Source organism: Xiphophorus hellerii, chromosome 17 (assembly GCF_003331165.1).
Source record: "Xiphophorus hellerii strain 12219 chromosome 17, Xiphophorus_hellerii-4.1, whole genome shotgun sequence".
NCBI lineage: Eukaryota > Metazoa > Chordata > Actinopteri > Cyprinodontiformes > Poeciliidae > Xiphophorus > Xiphophorus hellerii.
In genome coordinates this window covers 10,747,711-10,769,576 of record NC_045688.1, presented here as the reverse complement: position 1 = coordinate 10,769,576, position 21,866 = coordinate 10,747,711, and the positions used below count along the sequence as shown (strand labels likewise).

General features: G+C 38.9%; 3 protein-coding genes across 6 annotated transcripts; 1 reads left to right on the top strand and 2 right to left on the bottom strand.

Moving 5' to 3' along the window:
- Positions 1-286: 286 nt before the first annotated feature.
- Positions 287-8,214, bottom strand: asb15b (ankyrin repeat and SOCS box containing 15b). Of its 3 annotated transcripts, XM_032588845.1 has the most exons (14): positions 7,936-8,212; positions 7,593-7,701; positions 7,431-7,483; positions 7,006-7,137; positions 6,766-6,930; positions 5,845-5,951; positions 4,445-4,583; positions 4,151-4,322; positions 3,642-3,802; positions 2,474-2,618; positions 2,238-2,393; positions 2,057-2,159; positions 1,802-1,955; positions 287-1,726 (listed from the first exon to the last, which is right to left on the bottom strand). In XM_032588845.1, the coding sequence occupies exons 2-14, from the start codon at positions 7,697-7,699 to the stop codon at positions 1,566-1,568; spliced, it is 1,755 nt and encodes a 584-aa protein (XP_032444736.1). In that variant the 5' UTR covers positions 7,700-7,701; positions 7,936-8,212; the 3' UTR covers positions 287-1,565. The 3 variants fall into 3 exon arrangements, with proteins under 3 accessions (XP_032444736.1, XP_032444735.1, XP_032444737.1); XM_032588844.1 differs by having other exon boundaries at positions 2,057-2,393; positions 7,936-8,213; XM_032588846.1 differs by lacking the exon at positions 7,431-7,483 and having other exon boundaries at positions 2,057-2,393; positions 7,936-8,214.
- Positions 5,862-21,528, top strand: LOC116736419 (uncharacterized). Of its 2 annotated transcripts, XM_032588854.1 has the most exons (9): positions 5,862-5,971; positions 8,474-10,208; positions 16,133-16,224; positions 16,369-16,476; positions 16,582-16,638; positions 16,745-16,903; positions 17,123-17,282; positions 17,468-17,568; positions 19,845-21,528. In XM_032588854.1, the coding sequence occupies exons 3-9, from the start codon at positions 16,222-16,224 to the stop codon at positions 20,007-20,009; spliced, it is 753 nt and encodes a 250-aa protein (XP_032444745.1). In that variant the 5' UTR covers positions 5,862-5,971; positions 8,474-10,208; positions 16,133-16,221; the 3' UTR covers positions 20,010-21,528. The 2 variants fall into 2 exon arrangements, with proteins under 2 accessions (XP_032444745.1, XP_032444744.1); XM_032588853.1 differs by lacking the exon at positions 16,133-16,224.
- LOC116736420 (uncharacterized) lies at positions 11,923-14,196 on the bottom strand. The gene is made up of 4 exons (XM_032588855.1): positions 13,942-14,196; positions 13,571-13,717; positions 13,204-13,305; positions 11,923-12,424 (listed from the first exon to the last, which is right to left on the bottom strand). The coding sequence occupies exons 1-4, from the start codon at positions 14,053-14,055 to the stop codon at positions 12,119-12,121; spliced, it is 669 nt and encodes a 222-aa protein (XP_032444746.1). The 5' UTR covers positions 14,056-14,196; the 3' UTR covers positions 11,923-12,118.
- Positions 21,529-21,866: the final 338 nt, after the last annotated feature.

Genomic DNA, 21,866 nt, shown 5'->3' with positions numbered 1-21,866 from the left:
TTTCTAATCTCGCCAGCTGCTGTTTAGGCTTTAGGAGGGAACGTACCAGCGAGTAGGCCCCATGATGCAGCGTCTTTTTTTGGGAGTCGCTACCCAGATAGGCAGAGCTACAAAAAGCCTGTGAGCTCAGAGGCTCCGTGGCCCGTCATTGTAGCGCTCAGCCACTGGGACCTGAATGGCTTTTGTTCATGGCCAAAAAAAGACTGAGCTTCATCGAAGAAGCAGAACGAAAAGGAGATGTGTTTAATTAATCCGACGCTTTTCGGTGGATTACTCCTTAAAAAGATTAAATGTTTCATTTTGCTTTATTTGGGAGTCACTGTTCAAAAGTGTACATGTCAAACACTTGAGCATTATTAGCAACTGTGAGCATCGAACATGTTCAAAAGGCAAATACTCTTCGTTCTGTGGTATTAAGTCTAAGAAAGTACAGTGCTGTGAAAAAATGTTTGTGTTTACGGATTTCTTTTGGTTTAGCTTTTTTGTCATGTTTCGGATAATTGAACACATTTTCTTATTTCAAAGATTAAAAAAAAAATGTATATTAAATCGAGGTTTCAGACAAACTAACCAAACCAACCAGATCCTATTTGAAAAACTAAATACTCTGCTTGTTCAATCGTGAGTCAACTGTGATCAGTCAAATTTTCTGGTTCAGTCTCACTAGTCAAACGAGAAAAGAAAAAAATAATAATCTAAATATAATCTGTTTGGCAACATGAAACAGGTTAAAAGATCTCAGAAAGCAGAGCATTAATCACCTGGTCTAGAAACATTCAACAAGAGGCGAGAAGCAAAGTTTCTGACATTTGTTAAACGTTTACACAACCATTTCTAAGGTTCTTGTGAACCACTGGAACGAGCTGGTTCTGGATTCCTCTTCAGGTTTGCAGGTAGAACCTCTGTGCAGGAAACCCGAGAACTGGAGGGTTAAGACAGCCGAAGCATCCGGAGCATCCAGTAGTATTTCTGGCTAACGCATCAGGGTTATCCAAGCCAAGATTTTTTCTCTTATTGTTTGAGTACCTCTAGATTAAAACAGTAATTAGCTAAGTTATTGTTTGGAAATACATGCAACCAAAAAGTTCTGATTCTCCTAATGGATGTTATTCTTCTTTATTAGTGTTATTCCTTTATTTGTAGCTTCCATCAGTCCCAGTGCTTATTCACATTCCCCCGGTTTTCCAGTTTCCTCTTTCCCACAGCTGTTTTCTATCTCCCGATTTGCCTCTGCCTCTGCAGATTTGTCTCAATTTCTGTTGCCCTTTTCTGCAGTTTGTTTCATCTGCTTCCCTATATTGTCTGGCTAATAGCTTTGCAGTCACTTGATTACTGATTTACAGATTTACCAGATATCGCTTATTTTATTTCTCATGCATGCATTTTCCCTCTGTTCTGGTTCTACTTTAGCAACTTTTACAATAATGTTATAAACAGTATAAATACAGGAACGTGTAGATTTAGGTAAAAACTGTGGAGTTTTGAAAAAAAAAGAAGGAAACTGCACAAAATGCACACATTTACAAAATTCCTAGCTAGTCACTGCAAATCGAATCTTGTTGCCACTAGAGTCCGCCGTACGGGTCGTCCGCCCTGTAGGTCAGGTAGCCGATCAGTCTGGGAGGAAAAGGAGCAGCGTCCATGGCCTCCGGGTCGTTCAGCATCCTGATGTTCATTCTGCCCCTGATCACGAGTCGGCACAAGTGCTGCAGGGGGCGAGGTTCTCCTGGAGGAGAGACAGAGTTAATTAGTCTCCAGTTGGCCAGGAACTAAAATCAACATCACGTGTTTACGGTCTCACCCAGCACGGCGGAAATCTCCTCCCACTCAGGAGTCCTCTCCAGGATGCGCTTCAGTTTGGTACAGATGCTGATGTGGCTGACGTAGTCGAGAAGAATCCTTACGACGCTGCCTGCCAGATGGGAGAGCCACGAAACGGACATGAACTCGCAGAACTGAAAGAGCAAAGATCAGGAATTTCCTTTAGCGTTAACTCTTACTCTCTTCATTATGCAGCAAGCGGGGAGGGAAGGAATGCATGTGTGTCAGTTCTCACTGGAATGGCATTAGGCTGACAGTAAATCTTGTAGGCCTGGTTGTGGAGGTCAGTCCAGGTACTGTCCAAGTCTTCACTCTTATTGTGGAAGCACTGAAAGCATCTACAGGAAGTAAAATATTTAAAAATGTAAATATTGTCGTTCAAAATTAGGTTTAAATTGAGTTTTGAAGGTACGCGCTTGTGAGCCTGATAGCCGCTGTTGAGCAGCAATCGCAGCATGTCGTGGTCTCTGAGGCAGTAGTAGAGGGCAGTGGGGAACACAGTGTTGTTGATCACTCTGAAATAACAGTTCACCTCGGCTCCGTAGGCCAGCAGCAGCTTCACCAACTCATACCTAGACACGGCGGATTGTTTTTAGGGCAATCTGCGTTAATTATACGTCAGACAAAATCATGCTAACTGCCTCCTGCGGACCTCTCTGCCCGAACAGCTACCAAGATGCATCGTAGAGGGTCCAGGTCTGTTCTTGCTCCAGCTTTCAGCAAGATCTCAGCGCCGGTCACGTCGCCGTTGGAGACGGCAAAGTACAGAGGAGTCTTCCTCAGGTCGCCATAGTTCTCTGTAAGATTGAAAAAGGTCAGCAAGTTAGTTCCAAGAAGCAGATCAAAATCTAAATTGTGAGTGTAAGCTTAGTATTTTGTTTTTTTACTACAAATAGCAGAGCATGTGATTCCATACATTAAACACTACAGGTTAAAAAGCATCTTTCATCACTTTCAGATTTTTTTTTTCTGTTTTTAGTAGTGTTCAAATTTGTAGTTCAATATAATTGTATTCATTTTCTTGGTCAAAGTGAAATATGTGAAAAAGTTGAACATTGATGCATAGCACAATAGCTGCCCGAGAACAACACAGTGATCAGGTTTCAAGTTAAAGTTTTAGTTCTTCAGGTGGCGATTCGCTAAGTAAAGTGGGAGCAGTAGCATGAAGACTCAATAAACCGGCACACAACCCAGAGATTTAAAAGCACTTTGTGGTGAGCCCAGCGGAGAATGAGCACTTATGACAAAAAACTGAAAATCCAAGTATTTCGGACCAGCATTCATTCTTATTCTGAGGCGTTCCAAGTTCTGCAAATAGCTGTGTTGCCAGGAAATGTTGCGCGAGTGAGCCCTTCACCGATTGTGTAAGTTGTTAAGTCATTAAACCCATTAACAGAATCTAAAATCTTGCAGTTTACAAGAAAAACTGATATTGAAAAAACAGGTTGTAGCATTTGTTTGCTATGCAAACTAATTTGTAGATGTATAAGAAAACCATTTTGAGCAGATTATTGGAGTATTTCTTGCAGAAACACATTCCACATGTTTGGGGTGCAGGTGATTGACTTGCTTATAAGTGAAAGCAACATTTTTTTATTTCATGTAAGCAACCTCAAACTTTACTGGATTTTATTTTGGGGGTTTTTATGTGATGTAGGCCAACACAAGGCAGTTGCGTAATTGTGAAAGGTACAAGAAATTAAACGCACTTTCAAGATTTTTTTTATGGATGGATGAAAAAGGCCAGATGTATGGATTCTCGAGCAACAGCGTTTTGATAAAGTGGTGGCGCAGACATGCACTTATACAGTCGCTCCTACCGGAGATGTGTTTATCTAGCTGTGTGTTGATGTCAAAACCATTCTGGATGAGGAGCTCGAGACATTCAGTCTGACCCCCATCAGCAGCAGAGTGGACCGGGCTCTGGCCTGAGAGACGGATAGCTCTCTTTGTGGTGACAGGGATCAGAGTTCTTAGGACTCTGCAGAAGGGCGGGTAAAGGCAGGAAAAAGAGAGGAATCAACAGAGTGAAAAAGACCAAACAGGACAGAGAGAGCGGCCATTAATCTGTGGTTTGAGTTACAGTGTATTTTAGGAACTGAGCCCAGAAACTGTGACAAACAAAGGACTCTTTGTGGAGAACGTTCACTCTATTGTTTGCTTGTTGTGATGCAAACAAACGGGGGTAAGTAATTTTATTTAATGCAGAGCAATTTCTTTATTCCGAGAACTGAATCTGCTGCTGAAATGCTACAAGCTGAGAATAATTCCACCTCTAAGGCATCAGAATGATGCTTCATGTTTTCTCAAAAACCGGGCCGCAGCTCACAGCATGTGTCCTTCATACGCAGCCCTGTGGATGGGCAGCTGACAGGCGTAGCTGGCCACGTTTGGGTTGGCTCCGTGCTGCAGAAGGAGCTTGACACAGTCCAGGTTCCCTGACCCAGACGCGTCATACACGACCGTGTCCCCATTGCTGGCCCGGGCGTTCACATCTCCCCCTAGTGGAGGGCAGAGGAAGTACAAAAACAGAGGGATTCGTTGGGAAATTAGGCAGGGTCAGATTACATGCGCCAGAAAAGGGATGAGTAAATAGGTAACTGGTTGTGTTTAAATGTTTTACCGTGCTGTATAAGTATTTCTAGGGCTTCAGTCCGGCCGTGCTCCGCTGCAATTCCCATAGCGGTCACACCATGACCGTCTCTGACGGTGACCTGGGCTCCGTGGCGAAGCAGCAGCATCAGAATAGCTGGACATCCCACCTGAAAACAAGATGGGGAAGTAAGCTGTTTTAGGGGAAAATTATACAGAAAGTATTGTTTACTATTGTTAGAATAATTATGTTTTATTATCATTCTTACATAAGTAGTTACCAGTTTGCTTTTCATTTAAAGGTTTAATCAATCAATCAATCAAATTTTATTTGTACAGCACATTTCAGCAGCAAGGCATTTCAAAGTGCTTTACATCATATCAAACACAGAAACACAATGCAACATAGAATCAACAATCAAAACACGACATTAAGTCAAGTTCCATCAATAAATTTCTAATTGATTACGTTTCATATACAATCCTAAACAGGTGGGTTTTTAGTCGAATTTGCATCCATAGAAGGTTTACCTGTTACACTCCTACTGTGTTATATGGAACAAAATACCTGTTGCTATTTTTATTCCCACTCACGCTCACAATCGCACAGTTTAAAACGATAGACAACATTTTAATGGGCTTCTGGCACGAGGTTCCATACACCTCTTTCACGGAATTTCGAACATATTTTAGTATTAATACCCAAGAGAGGAGGAATTTGTTAAAGTGTGTGAGACATAGCTACCCTTTCTTTAACCTTAAACATGTTTTTTATAGATGGTCTTCTGAGATAACCCTTAGGTGTAAAACTGTGTCAGTTTAGATTCTGTGTCCCCCTTTGTAGAGATTCCTTGGTCGTAAAACTGTCTGTGTTTAGAATCTAGTTCCTGTGGGCTCCTAATCTGATCACTACCAGCGCCCTTGCTCTTGTTAATAAAAGTCAAGCTCTACTGCAGAGTTTCAGAACACAAGGTGAGCTGCTTGAAGAAGCGGCTTTCTATTGCCTTCTCCTTCTGCAGAAGTTTGGTCGAAAACTCAGAAACGTTGTCTGTGGTTCTTTCTTTTTATTTAGGTGAACAAAATACCTGTCAACTACAGTATGTGCACTGACAAGAAGAATCCTGCTAAGCAACGAAGTATGATTTTTCACATTTTCAGATAATAGAATTTGTTTTAAAGCCCACTGAGAAAACAGTGGGCCAACTCAAAAAAATTAATCAGTTGCCTTATATGATGTCATCATAGGCATAGAAACTTGTTTTTTTACAAGGGCAGATTTTATCTTGAAGAAAGTGCTTTACAACTTAATAGCTAAGCTAGTGGAAAACCTGATCTTGATTTGATGTCTTGTAAACTTGATCAACGATACTCAAAGTGAGTCTGATTGACTTTACAGAAAAGTTTTAATGGCAGCTTTAAAACACCTCCCACCTTTGCAGCTTCATGAGTCGCTGTCCACTTCGTGAGACACACCTGCTCCACAAAGGCCCCGCCCAGGATGAGGGAATGAACGCCGTCATATGAACTCTGTCTCACTGCTGCGAAATGTGGAAAGTATGTGAGTAAAAAAGCATCTTAGCAAATGTTTCTTTTTCACAAAACCGCTAAAGACGCAGCGAATTAATGATAATGATGGTGAAACATGAACTTTGGTGACTGTAAATGATAGACTATCTTAAATAAATTTGACAAATTTGTATTTGACATGTAAAAGGAACAGTTGAAGGTTGTTGTTATGCTGTGATGTGTGAGTAGTGAGTTTGTCTGCAGTAAATAGTGGTCAGAGTGATATAATTTGACAGAATCAGGAAGGACTTCATCTCAACACTACCTAAAAACCTCTTCTTTTTTTTTTTTAGGTCGGTCAGTGCTCATATAGTAAATATAGGGACATGGGTGAATTTTATATTTAGGTTACGACTCCCTTAAATTAGGCATTCCCTAAAAATGTACAATTTTTGCTTAAATTCCCTCAAAAACCTGGCCAAATCCATGCAGTGGAAATCTGTCCAAGACTTGGAGCACAGGTGTCAAACTCCAGTCCTGGAGGGCCACAGCCCTGCAACTTTTAGATGTGCCTCTGCTGCACCACACCTGAATAGAATAATTAGGTCATTAGCAAGGCTCTGGAGAACTGATCTACACAAGGAGGAGGAAATTAAGCCATCTCATTCCAGTGTTTTGTACCTGTGGCACATCTAAAACTGCAGGACGCCGGCCCTTGAGGACTGGAGTTTGACACCCCTGACCTAGAGGTATTATTGGGTCAGACTCCACCCCACTGGCTCAATATTTCAGGCCACCTGTGAGGTGAGTGTGCGCCTTTTCTGGTTAGCGGTGTGATTGTGCTACCGAGGAGCAGAGGAGATTCATTCCTGCTGTTTGTGTTGTGCGGCGAGGCTCCGTGCCGCAGAAGCAGCTTGATGTTTTCCACTTGGTTAGCTTCTGCTGCCAGCGTCAACGCCGTGTCCCCGTCCTTCGTCTGCTCTTCTAGTGTCGCGTCCATGGATGCCATCACTGCAAGGGTGACAAATAAATACATCTTAGATATGGGGATCTAACGCTGAGCTGAGTCCCTCAGCGCTCTCTTACCCTGCAGCACCACATGCAGCATTTCTGTCTTTGGCAGAGCAGCTGCTGCATGCAGAGGAAGCCAGCCCCTGCTGTTGCTCTCTCCGAAGGCAGACGCGCAGCACGACAGCACCTGCAGTGCAGCTACATCACCTACAGAGATACAGTTTTAAAGAGTGTTAAATATCAGATTAATGTATCATGGAATGCAGATTGTGACTGGAATGGAGGAGGGGCTGAGGGAAGGCCTTTCTTTAGTGGGCACAGGGAAGCTTTTCAAGTTAATAGGAGGCTAAAATCACAGTGTAAGAATTGGCCCAGTCAAAGTTCAGAGATGAATGAAGTTGAGAATGACAATTTGTAATGTAAATATGCAAAACCTGGAAAACATCTAGGGCCATTTGTTGCACATTATTACTCATATCTACATGCGTGTATCGCTTTACCTCCATCTATCGCCGTCATTATCTTCATAAAGTTTTCACTGTTTGGCTGTTTCCTGGAGAAACGAACGCAGGTTACCTTCAACAGTTTACTTTTCCCCGAAACATTCATCATGGAGTGTAGCCCCAGACCCGACTTTTCGTGCATGATTGGATTTTTCATACCAGTGTGCTGGCGCTGAACACCGCAGCCTGAAGGCATCTTGAATGCTCTCCAGAATGGCAAACTCAATCAGCTCTTCATTAACGCCTTCCTGCTCAAGGTCTTCCATTTCTATATAGCGGGGAAATGTGATAAGAAAGAGAGTTTGTACAAATAAAAAAATATTTTGAGCTCACCTATGCCTGTAGTTTGCGTTAGTCTGCCTAGCTTTGGGAATGCAGCATGTTAAAGGGTAACTGTATCACTACCAACACATGAGTGTCGAATGCAAACATGTTAGTGTCACACAGTCGTATATAAAAACGAAGTCTTGCTTTATGTTATTTAGCAGTATCCGTCCCTCACCTGTTGGTGTGAGTACGTGTCCTTGGTTTCTCTAGCGTGTTGCCTCCATGTTTTTGTTTTGCAGGGTCCTCGGTGGTCTGTGTTATTATTAGAAGTGGCCTACTTTAGCCGTCATGACTAAGCTCAGAGTGTGCCGTCTGTCGTTTCTTTCACTTCTCCAGCAGCTGAAGCTGCCGACGTTCAAATCGAATCATTTCGCTGACATGTGGATGAAACCCACATGACAAGTTTTTGCAGTGATGCCAAACTTTATACGGCGAACACAACGGATCTGTTGTTGGCGGGGGGCGAAATCTGCGCTTCTTCTTTCACTTTTTTTTTTTTTTTTAGCTCAGAATATAATAAAGTCATACAAGCAGGACTAATATAGCTGATTAATTGAACAACAACAGTTTTTTTTTCTTTTTTCTTTTCCCTCAGCAGCTAAGTGTAATCTTGAAGCTCTACAGCAGTTCCACAGTTAGTGCTGACTCCTTCTGAGCAATTAGAAGTTATCTCTCTAAGTGAATTTATCTAACATGTCCTCTTCCATCTACAGATTCCCACCATGGGAAAAATTCCTGGAATCTGCTGCAGCTTTCTTTGGACCTCCTTACAGCACTCAGGAAACCTTCAACAGCCACAAATATCCATTCAAAGACCCTCAACTTCACCCAAAAACAACATTTGTAATGAAACCCTTGAACTGCTTAGCAATCTTTGTCTTCTTTTGGGTTCGCTAGTATAGCTTGTGGCATTTTTTTAAGGAAAGTTGGTGGATAAGCCATGCTTAAACTCACATTTCAGCACTGATTATTAATGTATCAATCATTAGAAGCTAGCTGTCTTTTATTCAGGGGAAAGATTACACCTTTGCAATGGTTGAATGTGAAAACAGCCTCAATAAACTTAGAAATCATTAGTAAACTGATTAGTTATTGAGGTTACTGGAGAAGTTCCTCGATATTTATAGAAGGTGTTTTAGGAAAATGGTAGAAATCATTTATCATCTTTCTAATGTGAAGCTGCTCTCACTTTAGCCGAAGTCGACTTGTGATTCGTTTGAATACCTGTCAGTTCCTCATGATAACTCCTCACCTGGAAGTGCAATCTTCTGACTAAATCTTAGAATCCATGTAGATTCCCAACCAAGTCAAAGAGGTCTGATCAGCAGTTTGAGGTTATATTGGGATAAATATGGTTGCCATCTGTTCTACACTGGAAAAAAAAAATCTTAGTAGCAATTAATTAATTTCCACAACCAATGCAGAAGTATTGAGCCATTTTCATGACTTCAAACTTAAGGCAAGTTTGAAGTCAGGTGTTCTGACTTCCTGCAACACCTGACTGCACCGACCTCCAGCAAAAGTTAGTGTTTCAGCTTGCTACGCTTAAAAACCTTTACACACTCCTGCTGACTGATAGCATATTCCATGACTAAATCCATTAGTAGAGACACTGCCAGTCTACCACGGAGATTAATGAATGAATGAATGAATAATTCACTTGGCATTCGAGTCTTTGGAGTGTAGATGAAACTACTGTGCTCCTGAGAAAACCTCGACTAGAGGACAAGCAGACAAAGTGTGCCGTCCTCAGGAAATGAAGAGCTTAGTTTTCTAAATCATTTGCTTTCCCTCATTTCCTGAATCTCTCCCTTGTGACAGCTATTGATTTGGTAATGGAAATCAATTATGGATAATGGCTTGTACATGGGTCCACTTATCAGGAGGAACCATGAGCCGGATTGCGTTGCAAAACATTTGCACGTGCACAACGAGACACAGGAGCCAGGATTTCTACCGTGGATCAAAATGTAATAAACAAACAAAATCTTAATAAGTATACACGACTAAATAAAGCAAGAAATAACATGGCTGAACGTCTTAATTGCTCCTCATCGTCCTGTTCTCACTTTTTTTACAAACAACAGCTTGGGGAATAACCCTGACATATTGCAAGTGAAATATCCTCGCAGGAGAACAAGCACCCACTTCTCCCGATGACCAAATTGATACGTGGGAGTTTATGGAAAAGTCTCAGACAGCGTCAGAGTGTGACATAATGACTCAGCTTGTAGGCGGCCTCTCCCCCACGTCAAAAAAGACCCCACCAGTTTGTCTGATGCGAGAGCAGACTGCTGGCCCATCCTCGGGTTTCACTACACATTTGGACATCATCGACACACATGCAAACATGCACAGAGCTCCGAGTTCTTTCTGCAAATGCAAAAGGCTGAATTTTAAGAGGCTGATCTGAGAAACCTTGGAACCTTGCTCCATATGAGGAAGAAAGTAAGTCAATTCTTTAAACTTTTGCATGATATTTAACGCATTGTCTGACATTCTGCTGGTGCTTGATTAAAAAAAATAAAATACAATTTTTCCTCATTCTGCTGTTTCAGCTGCTGATCATTTTTGAGGCTCAAAATGACAAAAACAGAAATGTAGCATTTTTAGTTTTGCAGAAACTGACACCTTTTTTTAAAAAAAAGAACAGAACAGATAAATCAATGTAATAAATATTTCCCTACTGTAACTGAAAGCTTATAGATTCTTTTGTGAAAAATGGCAAATAATAAAGAATGCTCCTTTAAAAGATGATTTACTGTTCTAAGGGCTTCCTGGTCGTGGCTCCATATTGTGCTGCAAAAAAAGGGGTTGCAAAGTGAAAGGATTAAAAAAATCTAATAAGAGTTTTGAGAAAAAAAAAAAGAAAAAAGTTTTTAAGCACCAAAACCAAAAACGTTGACTTAGAGCCGCAATTAACTTTTTTTTGTTTGTTTCTGGAAATCAATTTTAAAAATAAAATTTAAGATGTTATTATAACGTCTTAATTCATCTGTTGCATTCATTGCCTACACTGAGAAAAATTTGACCATTGGTTACTTAAAAAAATTGTGGCAACAAAGTGGCACATAATATAATTGAATAGATTTTAGGTTATACAATTTTGATTAAAAAGTATTGAATATGTTAACTTAACTTAAAAAAATTAAGTACATCTTAATAAAAGCAACAGCTGAAATTAACTTATATTTATTAATTAAATGGGTGAAATTGATTTAGATTTACTAAACATCAGCATAAAAATTATTTGGATTAAGTAAATAATATAAATGATATCAACTCATATTGTAGCACATTATTGCTTAATTCAACACATTAACACTGTTGTTCTTATTTATCTGTAGCTAAAATAATTGATAAATTTAAAGTTTTTATTTGTATCATAGGACTTTAAATCTATTCAATAATATTGAATGTCACTTTGTTGCCATAATTTTTCTGTGTCTAATTTACCCAATATCCTGACCAAACTTGAGTGGCATCAAAAAACAACAAATTACAATGCATAAAACAGCAGCAGCATTTATTTGTGCAACTTTATAAAACGTGTTTATCCAGCACCCAACAAGTGCAAAATTCCAAAATACAACAATAAAACAGAGAAGGGGCAATATATATCAGTATCAAGTCAAAAACATAGTGCCACTCTGCTCAAAGTATAGTTAACGTGATTTTTTAGAACCATCACATCAACAACAATCAACTTGGACCAGTTAAGCTTGCTTCAACAATTTATCAATCACATAAGAGTTCACTTTATGTTTAAGAGGCATGCAGAGCACAAAACAAGTACGCACATAAAACTTACCTCGGGAAAACACATGACAAGATGTGAGAGATGTGCGAGACCTTTGAGGCATAAAAACTTCCATTTTCTTTTTTTGTATGTTTATGCTACATCTTGTCACTGTGTTGGGGCCCTTGGCTCCGTGACACTTACTTTCCTTTTCGAAAAATAAGTTGAAAGACAGAACTGAACAAAAACATATTATATAAAGTGCAAATGAAACACAACAAAGTTTTGCAGTCTGCAGATCATCACCCTTCAGTGGTGAAGCCTGCACGGACTCTCCAAAAAGGCAATAGTGGATGCTCTATGCTGTATAAAAGGGACAAGGGCTCATGTGACAGACCTGAACAGATCCAAAGCCATTCCACATATGAGAACAAGGGGTCAGTCCTTAGAAAGGGTGGTTAACTGTAATGTACTGCAAGAAAAAATACACATGCAGAAATCCACTGAACTGAAAATTACCCTAATTTTAACTAACTTCACAGAGCATTTCACAAAGTTTTGCGTGTTGGTTTTCACAGTGACTTGTCTATTCCCTTTTGTTTAGCAAGGGTCCGTTTTCTTAAGCCAGTAGTTTATTCCTGAGGCTGTTCACTTTTGGGGAGAGCTTTGAACTATCCAGCCCGAGGAGAAGTTTCTGAAACACTTCAAACGTGTATCTGAGCTCCTTTGGATAGGCAAGATTCACAGCATACGCCAACCCAACAAGCAGGGAGCAAGCCCTTGGAAAGTTACCCAGAGCAGTTAGAATTTTCACGCCGTCCACCACGATACCGATGTCTGGATCCTCTGACGTGTTAGCTTTGATGTTGTAGATCTTCAGGCTTTGAACAGCAAGGTCCTGTGACACACTGTCTTCATCAGCATCCTGTAATAGCAAGAACATTGTGCATATCAGACAGTACAGCCAAAGGAGAAGGTTCCATTTCCCAAATTGCTTACAACTGTTTGGACAAGAAAATCTGGAGTTTGTCAGCTGTTGCTTGTAATGCACTCTATTTATGTCAGTGTTTTAGACAAATCTGAGATAACACTAAAAAAAAAAACGCACATAATTTAAAAATGAAAAAAAAACCAAATATAAATCAATCATAATAATATATTATATTATTATAATATAATCAATTATACAATGATGAGCTGAACAGTTACAAATATTTCTAAATGAAGTTTCTGAAATTAAATCAATCCATTACACTATTATTTCTTCCTGGCACTGTCTTGATGAATATCTTATTCTGCATTGCCTCAGTCTTTCTGTAAAAATGTCTTTGTATTCACAAAGCAGCGTCTTGGCCATCATTTCTTAGCTCGCTTTTAGGGACAAATTGCAAAGACTTAAAAAAAATCAAGTTGCGGTTAGGTAAAGCATTCTTAGGAAAAAAATTACATAAATTACTGACAAGTTTTAAATTATGCCGGTTGGTGAAATCAAATTGAGATAGCATTCTGCACTAGCACTTAAAAATTCCTTAATGGAAAATAAAAATTTAAACACACTTAACAGATGCCAATGATATAGCTTGCCAAGAACTACTGGGAGAAATACAGTTATGACTATTTTGTGATTTGACTTTCCAACGAATACCAAGTAGAAGAGATGAGAGAAGTCACCTACTTTATATTTTAACATCTACTTCAACTTACATCGTACTCTTTTAAGAGTTGATCTGTAGATTCCCCAAGGTACAGCATCAAACATCGAATGATAACAGCTCTGGTCATGTTGATGTCAGGATTGCTTGGAGTCTGAAACGAAAAAAATAAACAGCAGGTGGTTTATATTACTGTTAATAAGCTCAAGGATCCTTCCTGTGCCGTCTTGGGGACCAGTGTAATAAAACACTACTGAAACAAATTCTCATGCGATTATTTCATATTCCATTTATAAAGAGAATCATTTAAATTTACTGGAGGCTAACCTCCAGTAAATTTAAGTAATGATATTCCAGAAGTTTAAACACAAAATTTTGAGAATAAAATATTAGCAACCACAATGCTCAATGAAGGATACCTTGAGTAGGACAGCCTGCAATCTCAACCCCATGTTTCCGCCCTTGGAGTGGAAGAGGTTCAGAAGTCGAGGAGTATATTCATCCAGTTTGGACATGAACTTTGATTCAAGATGCACCATTGTGATTCTGTGAAACTCATCCTGGATCTGAAAGACAAATCATGAAACCAGTTTTAAAGCCTCAAATATTACAAACATACATACTGTTCTTACGACATTTTTCAAAAGCAAGAAGATGGATCAAATTTGATCTATAAAATAGATGACAGTAACGTAACACATTTTGTATCAAATAGCTAAATGCAGAATCACAAATGCAATCCTTCACATTGACTAGGAATATTTCTGATTAGCATGCACTTATAACTCACGTGAGATGTCTCAAATAGAGCGGGCCATCTGGCTTTGCTGTCCTCTATACTGGGTGATTGGCTCAAAAAAAAAACATCCGTTACACATCCCTGCAAGAATCGCGCCATAATCATCTTAATTTTTTCAATGAAAATAAGAAAACAATTATACAAAATTATATTTCCCTCAGAAATTGCAAATGATTTCGCAACAGTAATGTCACTGAAAAGATCATCACAATTAAGTATTTTTTCAAAATCATCCAGCTCTATAATATACCAACTATGGATGAATCCAATCCCACTTCAAAAAATGAACTATCGTTTTAAGATGTTAGACAAAAAATATGAAACAGATTTTAAGGTAATATGCACATCAACAAATGCCAAACAATAAATATTAAAATCAAAGATGCCCAAAACGGACTAACGAAACATTTCTCTCACTCTCTCTGAGGCAGCTCAGAGTCAGTACGAAGCTCTACGTACTGATTTCAACCCAACATTCACAGACGCATCTCACTGTAACTGTTTATCTGTCAGTGTGAGCTGCAACCACAGTTTGAAAGCATAACGTTTTTCCGAGAAAACAGAGCCTCAGTGAGAGCCGGTGAACTTGGGTTTAGCAAAACAGCAGCCATTGTGCTCAAAGCACAATAACAGACGTTCGATGAAAATAACGCCAAATTAAAAGAAGAAAGAAGAAACAGCGCACTTTGTCTCAAAATGTAACTTGTATTCTACGGCCACTATATAACGGTATTACGTTAGTCACATTAAATTGCGACATTGAGACTACTTTTTCAATCATTGCAATGCATTTAGTCAAATCAAAGACGACGTAGACTGACTTGGAATCCTTCACACTATAACTTAATTGACTTGCTGTACAGTAAAGTTGCCATGTTTGGTAATTTGCAGTAACTTAAGACAATGTTTAACTGCTACAGACACTTGAATTGTTTAACTAAGAACAATTAAAACATGCCTTACCTTTAAGCAAACGGTAGTCCATGAAATGCCAAGCAGACTCAATGTTCCTGTGATGAAAATGCCTTGGGCGGGAAAAATCAAGGCCTCCCAATGAGTAAAATTTATCAATTTTCTGCACTTTTGACTTTACCAATGAAAATAAATAAATTCTACTTATTGTTTTTCTGCTGATTTTATTTAAATAAAAACAGAGTAAAATGCAATTAAAAAATATTCAAATTTGGTTAATTCAGCTCAGTGAGATTCCAAACTGCACACAGTCTTTTTTTATTATGTATAGTTTGCTCTTATTTATTTAGTAAATATTAATTAACCCTGATCACAGTTTTTTCAGTGTATCGCTGTTCAGTCCACTAACAACAAAATAGAGGAAAATGTCAGTTAGTGTGAAATATGGACATTTTAAACCTTTTTTGTTTAAAGATAAATGTAAAACTTTTAGAGGATATATATAAAGCGTGATGTCCATGTAATATTTTCATAATAATGCTTTATTTTTGTTTACGTATTTGACCAGTCCATCAACAGTTTTTTAAAGAAAGACATTAAATAAAAAAAACTGTAAAAAAAAAAAGAAGAAGAATGAGCGTGGGATAAAAAAAGGATGATTCAGTCCAGGTTTGAGCCATTTCAATATTTACATCTTCACACTTTCTGGTGCTAAAATCCCAAACAAACACCCTTTGTGGTTTCTTAAATAGACTAAAGGCTTCCTGTGGTTTAAAGATGCTGTCCACTGGAATATCCACTGCAAAAATTTATAAAATACAAATTTATTAGTATTTTATAAATACTAAAATTTATACTGTAGTTTTATCAGTAAACTACAGAAAATACAAGTCTGATTCACATTAATGACACAAAATGAGGCATAAGCATCAAGCAAGTAAGCTGGCATTACTAATTCTATAGCAAAATATATATATATATATATAGAAAAATTAATAACATGTTACCAATTAGATGATAATATGTCAAATGAGTTGGGGGGTATTTATCAACAGAAAGGTCTGTCTACTAGCCGTAAAGAATTTTTTCTATAATTGGGGAATAATTTAGGTCAGGTTTGATCAAAGTATTTTAGATTTTAGAACTACAGAGTTCAAATGTAGATTAAATTTCTTTTAAAAAAAGAAATCATCAGTAGCTCTTTACATTAGTGCAGACTAAATCAACTTCTACAGATATACATTCTTTTTTCTCACTGTGCAAAACACAGGGAGGTGCTCCTTCACTACCCAGTGGAAACTTAAATAAAAATCATAAAACTGTCAGAGAGCCTCCGCTGTGTTCATAGTCCTTGATGAAATGGTAAAAAGCCATATTGGCCAATAAAATGCCTCCATTCCCCTCAGAGAGGTCATCTTCAGTTTTTTTTTGTATAACTATAATCTAAAAGCATGCTAATGGTCAACAAGTAAAACCAAGTTATTGTTTAATATTTCTTGGCTTTAGATCATCAGCACAACTTGTGTCCTCTTGGGTCTGTTTTCAAGTTTGCATCTCTGCTCTGGGAAATTTGGAACGCCAATAACTGATGATGTGAGCAAGCTGTCTGTGTTGGTGAGATTACAATCCTCATATTGACGGCATCATTTGTCCGACTGCGGTATGTGTTTTGTTTCTGACCCGGATGCTGCTCTGTTCTGCCTCTCCTTTCCACCGCAGAAGCAGAACATCCCCTCTGATTATGAGATTCCTGTTGGTTACATTCCCAGAGAGGTGGTATGTACAACACATCCATGAGATGCAGTGAGACAGTTGGATAAGGAATGATGGATTTCATATGGACTAAAAAAAAAAGTGATTTATTTGTCTACCTGGATGGCAGGCCGGCACGTGCTGGGTGGTTTTAAACATCTATCCTTTGGAGCGAAGTCTTGAAAAGCTGGCCAGCATGTTCGGTGCCATGTCATCAAACAGAGACGACGTCAACGTCTTCGTCACGATGCTGAAGAGTTTACGCCTCACCTTTGACCATGAAGAGCTGGTGGGTAACAGGCAGCTTCACTCGATGTGTGCTCTTTTCTTGAGTGCACATGTAATATTTTACTTATTAGGTTACAGATAGAAAAACAAAACAAAAACAGAACATTGCAAACAACTGTAGCTCTGAGGGAGGCACCGCAGGAAGATTATGTGACTGTTTTGCACGTTTAATTGCATAAGTGAATTATTCCAGGATGATTGTTGACTGATCCCCCCCCAGGAAACAGCAATGCAGGTCTTCCAGTGTCACTATCGAGAGAAGAGCTTACTCTCTGGACTTTACTTTGACTACATCCAAGACCTCTTGCGTGCGGCCACTCAGGGAACATTGAGTTTCTCTTGCAAGCCACAGCCATGCCTTAATCATCCGCAAACAGCAGGTACGCCATTTATTTGCGTCTGGCAGTTTTATTCAGACAGATGCCTCAAAGCTGCAAAGGAGAAGAATTAGATAACACTTATAGATTTAATGTCATACAAAAAGTGCGACGTCGTGCCTGTCCACTATCTTATTTCGTATGTGTAAGCATATTCAATTACAGCTGCAATTATTCTCTTCTTGCAGAAGGTCAGGAGGAGAGTCGTAAATACAGATGGTTAAAGAGCAGCTCTTTGCTCTTGGTGTTAATCCCCTTCACAGCCTGTATTGTGCTGATAGTCTGGCAGGTAAGACCTTAGAATTTCACCTTGCAATCCTTTGTGATTATAGAAATAGGAAGGGGACAATAAGTGTAACTCATGTTATATTAAATTACTAGTGGGAAATAGAAATGAGAACTGAAAAAAAAAAAAAACTTTTGGTCACTTAGGAGTTAAAACCACCACAACAAATAGTCCTAATGAGTTTGGAATGTTTTTATCAAGAAAGATTTTGAAATGTTTTCAAGTTTATGAATAATTGTTACATAACATTCACTCATAAAGTCATGGAATACAGTTGGAAATGTTCCCCTGAGATGCTTAAGATGTTATTAGCGTGTTAATTTTCAGGTTTAACTCATATTATGTTGCCACTATGTTCACCTAAACTGGCCTAAGACGATAACTCTCTTTAAATTACTTCAGTCTGTTTCAAAATGCTTTTCAAACAATTTGACCACTTTTTGGAGGGAAATGACTGTGAGTGAGTGAATGCTACCTAAATGCTAACAATTGCTAACGATGCGTTGAGAAAAATGACAAACGTGAGACATTTACCGTCTCTCTAGGCACTATAGTGATATATACTTTTATTTTTTGATAAAACTTTTCAGTATTTAAAAAATGTGTTGGCTCAATAACAAAATATCCTACCAATATTGGTATGATAAAGTGTTGATGTGATAGACATTGTTAGAAATGTCTACCACATGTTCCTTTAAGCAAATGTCTTCTCCTGGAGTTCAATTTTTTTAGCTGTTCTTTTCACTATCAACAGTCAATTAATGATGTCATATGCTAGCGGTATAAAACAAATGCATGCCATGTGCTGGAGCCTTGAGAGACAGAAAATGAGAGACAGAAAATGAGAGACAGAAAATGAGAGACAGAAATCGCCCTTAAGTTGAAATTCGGATGGGAAAGCTGGAGGTCACCCAGCAGCCCCAGTTTGGACTCATTAAAATAGCTTTGCATATAAATCCTAGAGAAGCATTATGTTGAACAATATTTATTTGTGAGCATGTTCCTTTACTGTTTGAATACATAAAATTACTATCGTTGTAGACTTGTTTTACTAGTCTCACCAAAATTCGCAAAACTGTTCCCTGTTTTCCAACTTGAACAATTTTCAGATGAGTCATTTCCATATCCAAGTTTAGACCATTGTTCTTACTTTGTAGATGCAATTAAGACTGATTATTTAATGAATGCACATATACTAAATATATCAGTTCTGAAGTTTCGAGTAGAAAACCACCTGCGAGCAGCGTAAATCCGTGCATACTTGAGAATCCTTCAGAAACACTCTTAGAAAAATGTGCAAAACGATGAATTTGTGAACACTGATCCACAAACAGGCAGGAGTCCACTGTAATTTCATTCCGTTCTCAGTGCCGTGTGCACCAGCTATATGAGAAAAGAGAAGACATTTGGACAGTTAGTTAAATACATGGAAAGAAAGTAGCAAGATTTAAATTTTTGCAGATAGATGGTGTGTTAAATTTTTACTATATTATTACTGTACATTAAAACTATGAGTAAAAGGTGGGAACTGCAATAATAACTGAGATTATACTCATCCTTACTCAACCGTCTTTTGTCTACATAGGGCTACAGTTTTAAAGAACAATATGTTGGCGAGCTCCTTTGACCTGGAACATGGTTATGTTAAGTGTGTGATAATTCTCAGATTTGACTCCCAACTTCCTGGATAAATTGAGTCCAAGTTACAAACAGTAGATTGTTTAAGCCTGAACCACATAAGTGGTTAATTGACTTTTGAACACAGAAGGCTTCCTTTCAGAGGAAATTCTGGAAGCTAAATTGATTTTTATGTGCTTGTATCTCTCCTTTGGTCAGTCTAGCCCTGTGAGATTGTCTGTCCATATTTCAGAGAGCATTTCCAAGAAGACAAGGCTTGTAAATTTGACTGCAACTCATAAAATATTTAGATAGTATTTGCAGCTGTGGTAATGTCATGGCCACTTTTTTTTTTTCTAATTGTTTTTTATCACCCCACAAGGGGTCTTTGTCAAAGTAGCCTTTTTCAAAGTAGGCTGATGGGAAAGGGGGACAGAGAAGGGGAAAGACATGCGGTAAGCATCATCGGGTCCGAGAGTCAACCGTGACAGCCGCGTCGAGGCCACGTTGATTCTGAATGTGGGTCGCGCAAACCCCTCCGCCACCACAGCACGCCCTCATGGCCACTTTTATGACACCAGCTGCAAACACCAGCTGGTGTTTATTTGCTGTTTGTTTTTTAGTACTGATTTCTACTTCTTTTTTTTTTTTTTCCCCTGTAGGTTAAGTCTGGGAGGAACTCAACAGCGTGCAACACTTCAAATGGCCAAACTGCATCTCCTGACCTGATCCCAACTGTGTCTATCTCCATCCCACTTCAAACGCTCACCCACGCCGATGACAGCCAGCCAACGGGGGAGGCAATCTCTGAACATGAGAGCGGATGAAGCGTGATAAAGCATAGAAAAATTTGTGTGGTCTGTCACTTTTCCTGCTCGAGCGCCAGAGGAACTGGAGCTGGTGTAAAGGGAAGGTGCGTTGGCAAAGTTCCCCCAGCTCTTGAGTTGACACAAGAGTTATCCTCTCTGAAACTGGCTGCCAAAGTAAAAAAAAAAAACATGATCTTGTTTTGACTGGTGAATCACAGCTCTTTAGCTGTTCTGTTCTGCGAAGTTAAAAGCCACTTTAATGCCATTCAAGGTGGGGTTGAGTCACTGGGGCTTCACATCAGTACAATACTCCACAGTTCAGAGAACCTTGTTGTTTCGAAAGGGAACAACACTCATGAAGTGAGTTGTCAAAGTTATTGTCCTTTCATTTCTATACAATCAAACATGAACTCCAAACTGCTCTTGTACTGACTTCTTTTGAAATCTTTTAAGGAGTTTATGAAAAAAAGTCCATTCCTACAAAAGTTGTGTAAAAAGAATCCTAAAAGAACTGATGCCTCTCTTGTACTTGTTGTTGACATTGTTGTGATCTGTTATCTGTCACAAATTTTGGAACCTACTAGTCACAAACAACACTCTGAGTAGTTCAGCAAATGTCCGACTTTATGAATCAAAGATCTGACCAGATGGCAGATAGCCATGGCCAGAGGGCCTTTGAATCCGGTCATTGTGCTTCGAAGCCGTTGCACAGTGAACTATTGCTGCTCCTCAGCCACTGCGAGTGTGTTGGGAGGTTTTTAATGCCTCAGTTTCAGAGTCAATCAATTTCAGTCATGAGAGCATGACTCTCAAGAGTGTGAGTGCTCTTGTGCTGTATGTGTCAGAAACCGGGAGCAAGACACAGGACAGGACCAGCGAGGGAAAGTGAGGGAGATAGAGACAGACAGATAGATGAACGGATGAGCTCAGTGAAGAGCATAAGGAGGGATTGTTCTCGTCACAAAAGAGCAGGCCGTAGGCTGGAGGAAGTGCCAGTTACAAACATGACCAATGTCGACAGATCTCTATGAATCAACAGGCTAAGAATCTCTGCAGACCGCAGGCTATGTAGTTGGATTTGCAGGGACTGGTCAGCATTTCAATAACAGTTCAAATGATTTACTTCCAAAACAGGCCAATGACATGGCTTGTTCTATAGTGAAATATTTTGGATGAGGTTCAAAACCAGGAAAACTTTCACTATCTTCTCAGTGTACTATATCGATGAATTTGATTTTTTTATTATTATTGTCAAAAATGTGTGTTTGTATGTATTTTAGTTCTTTTGTTATGCTCTGAATGTCTTTCAAACGCAAATAAACATTTACCAACTGTTGAACAAACAAACAGACTCGTGTAAAAATATAAATCCGACCCCTACTTTTCTCTGGATATTTTTTTAAATCCACTTTTTTTTAAAAAACCTCTAATGTAGAATTTAAATTAGACTCTAGTCAAAAATTGTGTAATATTAGTAGTGCGCCAGTAGGTGGCGATGATGTTTCCTTCAACTGCAGTAAAATTCAGAAGAGCAAGATCATGGTCCTTTCTTTTCCCAAGCCTTGAAGTAACAGTTTTACAACTACTGTCAAATGGAATTTGTGTAAAAACAAAAAGAGGAAAAAGCATGAGAACCATTTTTATAATACATTCTTGCTTGTATTGGGAAAAGGTTGAAATGCTGACTTTTGGAGAAGCCCAAACAGAACTGAAATGAAGTATCACACAGGAATATGTTGCGCAGTGACATAAAACATCCTGTGTGCTATTGTCTCTGAAATATTTATACAAAAGGGTTATTTTCCTCTTAGCATAATGTGTATTTTGTGCACCTGACCCAAAATTGCAATAGCAATACCTATCAACAGCTAAAGT